This window comes from Anopheles ziemanni, chromosome 3 (genome assembly GCF_943734765.1).
Source record: "Anopheles ziemanni chromosome 3, idAnoZiCoDA_A2_x.2, whole genome shotgun sequence".
Taxonomy (NCBI): Eukaryota; Metazoa; Arthropoda; class Insecta; order Diptera; family Culicidae; genus Anopheles; species Anopheles ziemanni.
The window spans coordinates 93,064,686-93,077,075 of NC_080706.1; the positions used below are offsets into that span (position 1 = coordinate 93,064,686).

The 12,390-nt window shown below is 43.9% G+C and overlaps 2 protein-coding genes across 2 annotated transcripts in view; one reads left to right on the forward strand and one right to left on the reverse strand.

Annotated features, from left to right (window-relative positions):
• LOC131286907 (uncharacterized) overlaps positions 1–12,390 on the reverse strand; it is a 38,116-nt gene that overhangs the window by 21,803 nt on the left and 3,923 nt on the right. The window lies entirely within an intron of this gene.
• On the forward strand, positions 7,189–9,155 carry LOC131288830 (pickpocket protein 28-like). The gene is made up of 5 exons (XM_058318008.1): positions 7,189–7,364; positions 7,441–7,701; positions 7,786–8,227; positions 8,290–8,450; positions 8,516–9,155. The coding sequence occupies exons 1-5, from the start codon at positions 7,201–7,203 to the stop codon at positions 9,153–9,155; spliced, it is 1,668 nt and encodes a 555-aa protein (XP_058173991.1). The 5' UTR covers positions 7,189–7,200.

Genomic DNA, 12,390 nt, shown 5'->3' on the forward strand with positions numbered 1-12,390 from the left:
CACTCACACATGCACCAAATTCGTGGTGGGAAAGATTTAAAAACGAATAAAATAGAAACCAGCTTGAAAAATGAGGTTAACTGGACTCATTTTCCAACAAAAAAAAGGTCCACATTCCAGGAACTTTACTGTTGCCTATGGGTTCGCTGTAACCTTATGGCATTACCGCGAAGGATGAGTTGGTAGGAACAAATTCCAGCATCAATATGGTGAATCGGTTTTAAGGTAAGCTTGTTTTAGCGCTATTCTACCTCTCGAAACTTGTAAATAATGGCGTACAGTAAAGCATTAAATTATACATAATGTGTTATGAAGAGGTTTTTATTCAGTAAATACAATTATTACTCTAACAATAGAACGAAACAGACCAAACAAGACTCAAGAACTGTACAAGCTTGTCTCATTCAAAATTATAATAACATAAACGGCTGCGTATGTTTATACACATTTGTGATGAAGTGAAACTGATTTGATTATTGGAAAAACTTCCAACTCTTTTGCAGAGAATGTATAAATATTCCGTTTTGAAAAACCTTCTAATCACATTTCTCCCCGACCAAAAAAACGACCTTTGAAGTATTCGCCAAACCAGTTGACTCAATGTTTAATTGAAACAAAACATTGCATATAATTACCGACGGTGTTGCAATCGTTTGCAGAGTTGTTCTAGTTGCTTTGGTATGAGTTTGTTTGTATGTCCGCATGTGGGTAGGGAAGAAGATGGTCCCCTTAGCCTAGCGCAAACCGAAATGAAAAAAAAATACATCGCGTCTTTGGCCAGTAAGACGTTTGGTTTCTCCTTGAGGACTTCTTGGAATTATTTGGCATGTTGGATAGGAGTGAGGAAAAACACAACAAACAAATAACAAGCATAAAAGAAAAACTCCCTTCCTACTTGGTGTGCAAAAGGAAATTTAAGCAGTGGAATAGATTGAAAAGAAAGACCCGGCTCGCTGTGGGTATTTTTTCCTTCGTTTTTTCCTTCCTTCTCCGTGTCCGGGCAAATCCTTCCCAAAAGAAATCCACGACAATGGATACACGCGGTACGAAGCGGACGAAAGCTGGAAGCTGTTCGCGTTTGCTTTCAAGTTTTGTGTCTTGAAGTGAGGCAAACAAGGCAATGAAAAGAAGGAAAAAATAGATGTAAAAAGAAACACAGAAAAGATATCATCCATTACATTCAACAAGTTTTCACTCCCACTTCTGGTCCGGTTTTGGGCATGGACTTTGGGACTCGAGCAACAAAAGAGGAAGGAAAAAAAGGTCCAAGCACAGGCATACATACACACACTTACGCGCACACACCCACACACGTCGGCACTGTGGGCAAAGAAAATCGAGCCACTTTTCACCCGTCGCCAGCTTTGCCGGGAAGATGGATTTGCGGCCGGTAAACCGAATAACGCCCGCGCCGAACGGAACCGAACCGTGTCTGGCGTCCATCGGGCGAGGGGGGAGAGAGAGAGGGCTTGCAAAGATGAAAGCCATAAAAGGGCGTCCATTTTCCTTCGTTTCAAATGAGTGAACGATTGCGGAGAAGGGAAGCAACGAAACCAAGGGGAAAACCGGAAGATATGATCATCATCAAGAAAAAAAGTAACGTAAAAGTCCAGCCGAAAGTAAAATCCATCCATCCGGGAGTTTCGGTGGTCCGAACGCTACCTGGATGCGCGGGAGAAAGTGTTCCAGCTCGTGGTGTTCGCAGTGTGAAAGCGGAAGCAAACAGGAGAAGAAGAAGAATCCAGAACACCGTAAAAGAAACGACTTCCGAAGAGACGTGTCTCTTCAATCCGCGCTGGGATATAAACACAACTCAAATAACTAATAAAGTAGGCGAGTGGTAGAATTTTTGCCGAGATTTCACCGACCCTCTTTCAACGTTTCCTCCGCGATTCGAATCCGCGAAACGAATAAAATCCGAAAATATTGCATTTTCGCAAAGAGAAAGGCGCTGTGTGTGTGTATGTGCTTACTGCAGGGAGAAGCCTTCGGAAGAGGCGTAGGTGCTAAGGAAAATGTTGGCTCCGTAATGGAGCGAAAGTGAAAAGACGAAGTAGAAAGAAAAACACAGCCGGACACTTCATACTTTCAGCCACATTTATGCCGATCCAAGCACTCGGAAATAGACGTACAAATTATGATAAAGATTAAGGTTCTTTAGGAAAGGCAAAGGAGATTGAAACCAGCAAGTAATAAGCATTGTGCATCGAGAAAGAAGGGCGGTGATAGCAACCGGGATCCATTATATTCACGTTACATTAGACTCAGTGTTTCTAGAATCATTCTTACATAGTTTCCAGATGGTGATTTTTGATGTTATCCTAAACTTGTTATTGGTTAGAACATGGATTTGTAATCTTAAAATCTAAAGAATCAGTAAGCAAGGAAAACTTTTCTATTTAAATGGAATTATTTTTGGTACAACTTCTGTGCCGTAATTAAATAAAATTAAAACGCAAAATTTAACAAATTTAATTTTGAAAACCGAAGCACACCATTATTATAATTCCGTCTATTGATGTGTTTCCTGCGAATATGCTAACCTCCAAAGTTTGTCCCAGCGAGCTACTGTTTGATATCAAACCCTAGGATTCGGTTCGCTGTGCCATAAACTGCACGAAATATCAAGGAAAGGCAAGCGACATTCTTCCACGATCAAAATATGTTTCCTCTTTGACGCAGAGAAGAAACAGAAAACCGCTTGATTCAAAAAGGAATGGGACGAAGGTCGAGCAGGTTCTTACCGAGGTGACAACATATGACGATCATCGTTGGTGTGCGGGGCCAAAAGGAAGCCCTCAGTAATGTTATGCGGAATATGGGGAAATTTTCACTTACCAGCACACATTCCACATACCGTCGGTCGGAGGCTACATTCATTAAGAGAGAAGGAAAGCGAAACGAAGCTGCCGTTCTGTGAGCGCACATGCGAACCTCACGACAGGAATGGAAAATATGCGCAAAGATTTTGATTTTTCTCCCCTGTTTCGCGGAGTTCATAGGAACAATGAGTGACAATTTTCACCATGTTTTGCTGGAAAATGGTTTTACATCACTGTAAATTGATGGAAACAAATTGGTGGAGGAATCGGAACCATGTTCTTTTTGGAAAAAAAAATTAGGCTAATGGTTCCCACAATAGGAGACGAAGGTGATTTAAAACATTGTTCGACTTCTTGTAACACAATTTTGATTAGTCACTTAAATCATACAGATTTCTTATTTAGCAAAACATAATTTATACTTTCAATTATAATCAGCATCGTTTTCGGTGCAATGCGTAACATTGCATCAAAGTTATTTTGTGTTCTTGATGAAATTATGTTTTTGTACAACACAGCTGTTCATTTATTATTTTTATTGACTTGTTGTGCAGTTCTACTAGTAGAAAGGGTATTTTTCAGTAGTGTAAGCCATTGAAAATGATTTGCGACAACTATTACTAGCACGATCGAACCAACATACCGTAAGTATATTTCATTTGCAAAGTAAGTAGTGCATTTGATCTTATGTTAGGTTATTCCAGCAATTGTGGAGGAGTTTTGGTGCAATTGCCAATTTTTGTTTCCTCGCCTCGGGTCTTTTCCAAGCAAAAGTGGAACTTACTCACCGCTGGTTTCAGGTTTCCGCGCTGAACAGGAAGTGTTCGGCCATGCTTCGCAAACTACCTTTCCCCCATTCGCTTCGGGGTTCCATTTCCATCGTGCACATCGTGCGCGGGAAGACGATAAATTTAACAGCCGAATGAAGTTTCGCAATTGTTCGCAAGCTGGTTTATTACTGTTATTATTACTTCGTCTTCGGCGCACGGAGCGGTTGCGTTTTCCGGCTTCCGACACAAGAGCGACTGCCAAAGGCTGCTGCTGCTGCTAAAAGCTGCCGGTACCAATTAACGATGGAAGTTAAATTTAGTGCTGTTGCTGTTACAAACAGACGTTGCTGCACCGCGTTGCTGATGATGATGCCTTCGGTTCGAACCTTTTCGTTTACAGCTGTGAATATCATGGATTCGTTAAATGGAACCGGGTTAAGCTGGGACCAGCATGTATTTATAGGAGCCCGAAGTTGGGCTGAGAACGCAGGCAGTGAATTTTCTTTTTTACCATAAAAGTATAGTTATTGTGCTTTAAGAAGAAACTGGAACAACGATGTCCAGTGTCTCTGTGTCTTTAAGAGACGAATGAAAAAACACACATGTTATGCTCTTTACAGATCTCTTTAGACATCTCAATCAATAAAACCATATTGATCGGGTGTTTTTGCATTCAAAGATATAAAAATATCTTTTTGGCTCCAATTTTGTAGAGTCCTAGCAAAGTAAAGTTAAATAAATTGGAATTCCGCGCCCACGATTAATGACCAACGAAGGCTCGTACCAGGAAATTTTCCCAACTTGAAGACTTATCAATATTGATGTTAAGCCCAACCATTTATCAAGCCATTGATTGGGAAGCATCAACGACACCGCACATTAACCAGCAGTTTCCCGCTGAGTCGATGGCTAAAAAGTTCATTTCGAAAAACACTCGTGGCGCGGCAAAAGGCGTGCAGTGAAAAAAACGAACCAATTTTTCCACGAACTGATTCACCCTATAATTTTGCGGCAACTCGTACTTTACGGGTTGGTTTGTTGTTTGAGTGGTGGTTCAATTTTGGTAGCATTATTTATTTTTTGTTTAAGCACCACCGGACACACAAATGCGGTTACTTCATGCACCCCCATGGGCATTAATCAGCTTTTGCATGATGATGAGAATGTAATGTTCAACGGACGGTAACGAACGCTGGAACTAATTTTCCACGAAGAGCACGCAAGAGAAGTGTACGGAAAAGGGAACAATGAATGAAGGAAGGATGGAACCGATAATTTGAAAACCACCGGTAACAAGAAGGGATTTTATGGGCAAAAGGGTAATTTGTTAACCGTTTTGAAGTGATTTTTGTTACAGTATGCTTTTTTTATTGGATACTGTTCTTCCTTGCTCAGAAGCTTCGTGCTGATGACTGTTGATGAAGTGAATACATAAGTATAAGCTTCGGTAACAGTTGGCCTGGAAGAGAAGCGGTGAAAAACTGGGGTACACTAAACAGATTTTTGTATTCTTGCCATCGTCCCAGTGTACAACAAAGCGTATGGAAAAAACGGGATGTGAAACCAACAAAGTAGGGAAAGGAACGTAAAGTTTCGTGATGGGTTTCTCTTTTTTTAGTTACTGGCGAGACGAACAACATTACCCTTGCGATCGCGAACCACCAGGCGTCTCCATTGGTGGATGTGAATAACCAGGCGCCTCCATCGAGAAATGGAAAGAACCATGCGCCTCCATTGATGTGTTCGACTGCTACCATGCAACCGAACCTTATGAATCATCTTCATCCAGAGGCTTGTGTAAAATTAATTTTAATTAAAAATACATCTGAGATGCCACATTACTACAGCAAAAAAAGTGTGAAAAGAGTGTGTGGCTGATTGTTACGATCAAACAAAAATCGCCCAAAATGTACTTATTATGCGCAACTAATCAGCAAACAAAACAAAATGTGAGTTTACTTAAAATTTTTTTATCATTTTCATTGTCTTGACTTAAACTACGCAAAGGGATCTCCAACAATCCAGAGTCAAGTGTTTAGTAGTGCCCATTTGTTTTACTTTAAGTTGTATTCCAACGAGAAACCTAAATCTAATTCCAACTACCACTAATAATATCCTTCAGTTTTTTTTTCATTTTCACTACCGGCTTCTTCTGACCTTGCTTGGTTTTTCCTGCAGCGGTTTGTTTTCATGTAAACTGTACGAAACAGTGTTTTGTTGCCAAAGAAACCACTTCGGTTTTGTCTTTTTGAATCTTTCTGAGCCGGTCTCAAGTTAAATAGGGGAAGGAAGGAAGGATGTAAAATAATGTAAAGGCCAATGTCCTGTTGGAGTCCACTATTACACTTGAGGTACATCAACAACACCGAAAATGAATGAATATCGCAAGCGTGTATTAAAAAGGGAATATCTCTTGGGCTTACCCACCCATGATAAACGAACATAGTTCAACCCAACCCAAATACATTCTGTATTAACTCGTAGTAATCGCTGAAGGAATCTTAAAATATTTTTACTTACATAGCTCACACAGGCTTGAGGCTTTAAGACTGCGTATTAATAAAATGAATCAATCGCAATCACTTTTAAATCGTTTGTTTTGGTCTTTTGGTGCTTTTATTTTGATTTTTGGGATAAATATGCCATAATACGTTGCAAATAAGTGCGAGTAAATGAGATGGAGCTCAAGGAAACACGGGGAAGGAACGTATACTTTAGGAACAGATAAATTCTGTTAATACTCGGAACTGATTTATGAAGCGCTCAGCCTACTATTACAGAACTTTTTTATTTAGCAGTCACCAGCAGTTTGACGCTTCGCAGGTTTATGTCAGCGATGAGAGATGATTAATTGTAGGTAGCTGTGTGTGAAAGAAAACAATAACTGTGGACCGTCCATCAGGGAGCTTGATAACCATCAATGGAACAGAGCACTAAATTGGGTTTAGTGTAGCCGTTTTGGAGTATTTATTGAAACATGAAGTCTAAAATTGCTACTATGGTATATACAGCATGAACATTATTTGGAAAATGTATCGAATAGAGGCATAAAGCTCCACCGTCGATCGCAAACCCGAGCCGTAGTAGATTTTTGTGAATGAAAACAAATCTATCAACGAATTCGATCTAACCAAGGGCACTCCAAAGGGACGGGGAGTATCTGTAGAACTTGGGCAAGGTATAGTGCCGCACTGGTACACACCTTGGGGCGGTCATGTCGACACGTTGCAATTCCACACAAACAGTAGCGGCCCTCCCAAGTGGATTCGGTTTCCCGTAAGTTCAGCCGACAGAGGGCTCCTCCTGTAGAACGTTACGTCGGTTTGGAGTTCACGGGTTGTTGCCTTCACCACTTTTCTGGGTGTGCTGTATAGCCAGGGGAATTCGGCATGACACCAGCCCTTTATCACCGAAAGCGCTATGGCTTTGGCTGACTAGTAACTCCGCGGCATGTGATGGCACTCACCACTGTACGCCGCTACCTGTCCACCTCGCACTCGCGCATCATCTACTGCTTTTGAATAGTATAAATACGACCGTGGGTCTCTAGGACAGCATATCATTTTGTCACCGATAGTCGTGCTCGAAGGATCGACGAAGGTGCAGCTATGGATTCGCGGTCGGTAAGCAATTTCGAGCTGAAGGCCATCAACGCATGGGATAAAGGCAACATCTGGCGTGTGATCAAAGGCCTCTTTCTGGAGTACTGCTCCAACAGCAGTGTGCACGGTGTCCAATACTTTGGCTGCAAGCGGCGTACGCTGTTTGAAAAGTAAGAGTCTGTGTTTGTGTAGTGTCTGAGGATATGTGCTTTTATGGGGAGATTAATCCGGTTCCGTGTTTCGTAGGATTTGGTGGGGCGTGATGCTCCTGCTCTCGCTGTACGGGTGTGGCCGGTTGATTCAAAACATCTACCGCAAGTGGGACCAAACGCCAGTGATAGTGAGCTTCGCGGAAAAGTCAACCCCCGTATGGCAGATCCCGTTTCCGGCCGTCACGATCTGTCCGGAAATGAAGGTCCGTTCTCAATACTTGAACTTCACGGAGCTATACAGACAGATAACAAGAAATACAACGGTTGATCCACACCAGGATTGGAGTAACGAAACGTAACGATTAATCATCGATAAACTTGGATGTGGAAACGAACCAGTTCATGATCGTTGGTTGTTCTCTGCTCTTTCGTTTTGTAGTTTCGATCTCTTCCGTGCGGTGGCGCAAGTATGCGATGCCCACATCCTGAAGGACATCCAGCTAAACCAAACGGAGGATCCCAACATCGTCGAAAAGCTAAGGAACGTCTCGATGCCAATAGAGAAGGCTCTTTACTTCTGCAAGTGGCGCAATGAGGGAGGCCTCTGTACCAACTATTTTACCGAGACCATCACCGAAGAGGGCATCTGTTTCACCTTCAACGCACAGTCCTCTCAGGAAATGCTTCGTGAGGACCAACTCCACAACGACTACGAGTACATAACCGAGAACAAAACGTCTCCACTGTGGTCGCTCGAAAATGGGTATTCGGAGAAGTCCGATATGGACACTTACCCGCTTCGGGTTCTCGGTGATGGTGCTCGAGCTGGCTTGTTTGTGCTGCTGAACCTGTTCAAATTTGATCGGGAATTAATATGTCGGGTGAGACAATCATATTCGGCACATCCCGAGCATACGTTACTTCCCATTCTATATGCTTCCAGGGACCCGTGCAAGGGTTTAAGATTCTGCTACACTCGTCCAGTGAGTACCCGCAAGTCTCGAGGCAGTATTATCGAGTACCGCTGCATCAGGAGGTCATCATATCCGTGAAGCCACAGATGATAACCACGTCCGAGGGTCTTCGAGAATACACACCCGAGAGGTAAGAAAGCGTGAACGGTGTTAAAGGGTTCATTTACGGCATTAAGCCTCAAATATTTCCACCAGGCGCCAGTGCTTCTTCAACGAGGAACGCCATCTGAGATACTTTAAGGTGTACACGCAGCAAAATTGCGAGCTGGAGTGCCTCTCCAACTACACGCTGCAGAAATGTGGATGCGCCAAATTCTCCATGCCGCGGGACGACAATACGAAGGTGTGCGGCGCTAGCCAGATCCAGTGCTACAACGAGGCGGAGGACGACATGTTACTGGAGGACGTTAAATACCTCGTGGACAAATCGTTTGATTTCCGGGCAAAGTGCAACTGTCTACCGGCTTGTACCTCCGTACAGTACGATGCCGAAATTTCCCAGGCCGCACTCGACTGGAAGAGCTTGATCGAAGCTTACGGAGATTCACTGGACGAGGATGAAGGTGCGGAGTTTTCGCGTCTCTCGATCTACTTCAAGGAGGCCCAGTTCATCACGTCGAAGCGCAGCGAGCTGTACGGGTTAACGGATTTTCTTGCCAACTGCGGTGGTCTGCTCGGGCTGTTCATGGGCGTCAGTTTGTTGAGTTTGGCAGAAATGTTTTACTTCTGCACGATTCGTCCGTTTACCATCTTGCGCGCTTACCAAGAGCGTAAGCGCCGCGAGTCGAACGTGTTCTTCAATCCACCGCCTCCGATCACCGAAAAGACGAAGTAATTGGTACATGGTAAGCATACCAGTTTATACATTTGCGACATCCATACATTATCCCGTTAGATAGCTGTTTGTGCACAAGTTTTTTGATGTATTCTCTTTCAATAAAACTTAAAATGTTATTCCAACTCTTATACTTGTTGTTTACGACGTCGTTCTTTTTTGCCTATAATGAAATGAATTCTAAATTATATGCTACAAGAGGTCTATAAGCCGATGCATAGTCCGATAGAAACCAACCAGGAGCGTGAATGTTGTAGCAGCAGTACTGATGCTATTAGTCATATCAGAACAGGTAGAATAAATTCAATTCCTTTGAGACGATGACCTCAGTCAATTGCTTCCCCAAAACTGCTAACAGAAGAAATTTAGAAGTACTGAGCTCACACAAACATCTATCAGTCGCCGTATGAAGCAGAAATAAAAATACTGCTCAGGTGCGTCAAAGGTGTGCCATACTGCTGCCTAGGGAACTGGTTTTCGCAGAAATGGTACCGAATTCATTTACATATATTTTTATGCCACAAGCACTATCAAACTACGTTGTCGTATAGCTGCCAGTAAAAAAACATGGGTCTTTATCAGTCAGTAAACAGTAGTTCAACCTGAAGGTTGAATAGCATGGAGTATCAGTTATTGGTGGCTGTTATTTGATGAAGGTTGTTCAATTATGGTAGTGTATTTTCGTTTTTAGATTAGTTGGTGTAAGAAAGTTTAAGTTGATGGTGAAAACAGTGGTGTACATTTTTGTCATGTCGATGTGCTCCCTTGGAAAATACCAAATTTGGATGAACTAGTGCGTCTCAAGTCACTATACTATGCAATTATCTGCCAAGTAACGAAGAATTCTTGCTGATTCGTCTCAGAATTCATGAGACATTCTTAGCGCCGTTAACTCCTATCGCAGCTCGTATCAGACAGAGTTTCAGATTAAAGTATTCATTATCTCACAAACAATTCTGCATCTAATCGGGGTGCCGGTGTGATCAACATTCTTTTCCGCAAAGACAGCAGCAAGAACGTGGCGAAAATATCTAAAGCAGAAATTGATGAATCTATTTCGCAACTAGGTCACCCCGGGACCAGCATGAAACTGCAAAATTGAATCAGCAACCCTGCATGCATGTGCAGCTGCATATCGGTGGAGTGTAGAGAAAACGAACCGATGATTTGCATCAGCTCGCACACATTGATGGGTGACGTCTGGAAAAATGGAAAAAACGGAACCCGAAAGCTTCACGTTCGATTCTGGCTCACCGTTGTCGTGCACGTTCACGGAGGTACCTTTCGAAATTGCAGTGCTCTTATCTAATTTATATGCAAATGAAAAGCATCTGTGGCTTTCGAGGTGGGGGAACGGCAGTCATCCAGGGCCCTTGATGATCTTTGCCATCGCACCGTGGACCGTGCGGTGCGCACACCAGGTAAGACTTTTCCCCCGGGAGGAAGGGTTTCACAATGAATGTTCTCTCAGATTTCTATCCGTTTGTAGAATTTGTGGGTTTGTGTCCGCGCCAGACAATCTCTTTAGTTGGAACATTTTTCCTAGAACACACAAACGTCCATCCACCGACGCTCGGAAGCTCAGAGCATTGGTGCATATGCACCGATGCAGTTGGGCTGGAATGGGGAAACTTCATCGACACTTTTCAAACGAATCTCCCACACACACACACTCGTGTCTTCTCGATCGGTGGTGGTTCCAATCGAGGGCCATTTGCTGAATTGAACCACGTTCCGGGAAAAATAGGAACGTAAGGATAGGGAATTATTTTCCTTATAATTATATTATCTCCTAAGAAGCTACCGCACCATTCATGTCGTTGAGGAGGCGGCTTCGTTGTAGCCTGTGGTGTCGTCTTGACGACGGGGCTTGCAAGAATTAGATCACAAAGTAGCCACCGGGTACAGCTACTCCCCCGATGTCAGCTGGTGACACTATCGGAGAAGAAAGTACGGCTTCACTCATCTTCCCTCGACCGACTCGGTGGAAAAGCATGGGGTCAGGTTTGAAGGAGCGCTACGAGAACACTTGTCATCGTTATAGTACGGCAATGACCATCATCACCACCGGCCGAGGTCGGACCTCTACGGTACCACGGTTCCACCGGAAAACACCGGAATAACATTAATTCGTCTGTTTGCCTCAAGCTTGTAGTACTCTCGTCGGAAGGAGGCAAGTTTGCGGGAGGAGCGGGACCGCCCAACACAAATCTCCTGATGATACTTAGGCCTGGATAGCCGGCAAGGGTTTGCCTGGACGGAGGGTCTGCTTTCGCAATCCAGAAAACTTTGCTCAGTGTGGCTTTCGCCAAGTTCTGAGCAATTTGGGCAAGTTCTCGGGCAGGGACTACGGGAGGTACCGTAACAATGACAACATACATCTACACAAACCGGAGCATAGCTGTGACGCAGAGGCTCGCACACATACACACAAGTACCCTATTGAGCTTCCACTCTGCTGCCAGTCGGAACGACTTCATACAAAACCGTAGCTGTTCGTTGCACCGATAGGGACAAGGGTTGGGCCATAACACAACACTCGCCTACAACTCTCCATCCGTTTAATGACTCTTCCGGAAAGATCACACATGTTTCCGGTCCGCTCGTACTGACCGAGAATACATGTGTGTGTGTGTGTGCTTTTTCTTTTACGGTATATGCTGCATTGTTTGTTGGACTGTTTGTCTCGGCGTACCTCCTGCTTCTCCGGGTTTAGTTTTTGGCGCGAGAAAGCAGACTCCAACTACCTTGACCCGCCATTGGGAATTCGGAGGAGCACTACGGAGGAGTTCGTGTCGTTTGCGACAAACGACAAACAAACAAACAAGCCCCGATCTAGAACTTGATTTTTGCGGGGATCAGGGAAGGACGTGCACACTCGAGTACGCTTGGTCGACATCTCAAGAGAGAAGGATCACACCGGACCTGCGTGTAGACCAAGACCCTCTATCGACCGTTTGATGATGCCCGTTCCGGGTGGGTCATCCTCACATTTGGAAAGTGCCACACCAGAAAGCGTCCTCTCCGGTTGCCCGGTGTTTCCCAACGCACGAGCTTGGGAATGTGCCCCAGCCAACATTTTGCAGGGTGTTTCGGTACCTTGCGACCATCGTAGCCCGGATGAGCAGACATTCCGGTGTTGGTGGATGCGGTGTAGACATTGTCCACTGGAGCACGGTGCACGGACGTATTGATTGGAAAACGCAATTGGACAAAATGTCCTTTTATTGTTCCT

What these genes read in the sequence shown, in the direction of transcription:
- LOC131288830 (XM_058318008.1), top strand. Translation starts at nt 7,201, where the DNA reads ATGGATTCGCGGTCGGTAAGCAATTTCGAGCTGAAGGCCATCAACGCA. An exon ending in CGGCGTACGCTGTTTGAAAA is followed by an intron (nt 7,365 to 7,440) that starts GTAAGAGTCTGT and finishes CGTGTTTCGTAG; the next exon opens with GATTTGGTGGGGCGTGATGC. An exon ending in ATCGGGAATTAATATGTCGG is followed by an intron (nt 8,228 to 8,289) that starts GTGAGACAATCA and finishes ATATGCTTCCAG; the next exon opens with GGACCCGTGCAAGGGTTTAA.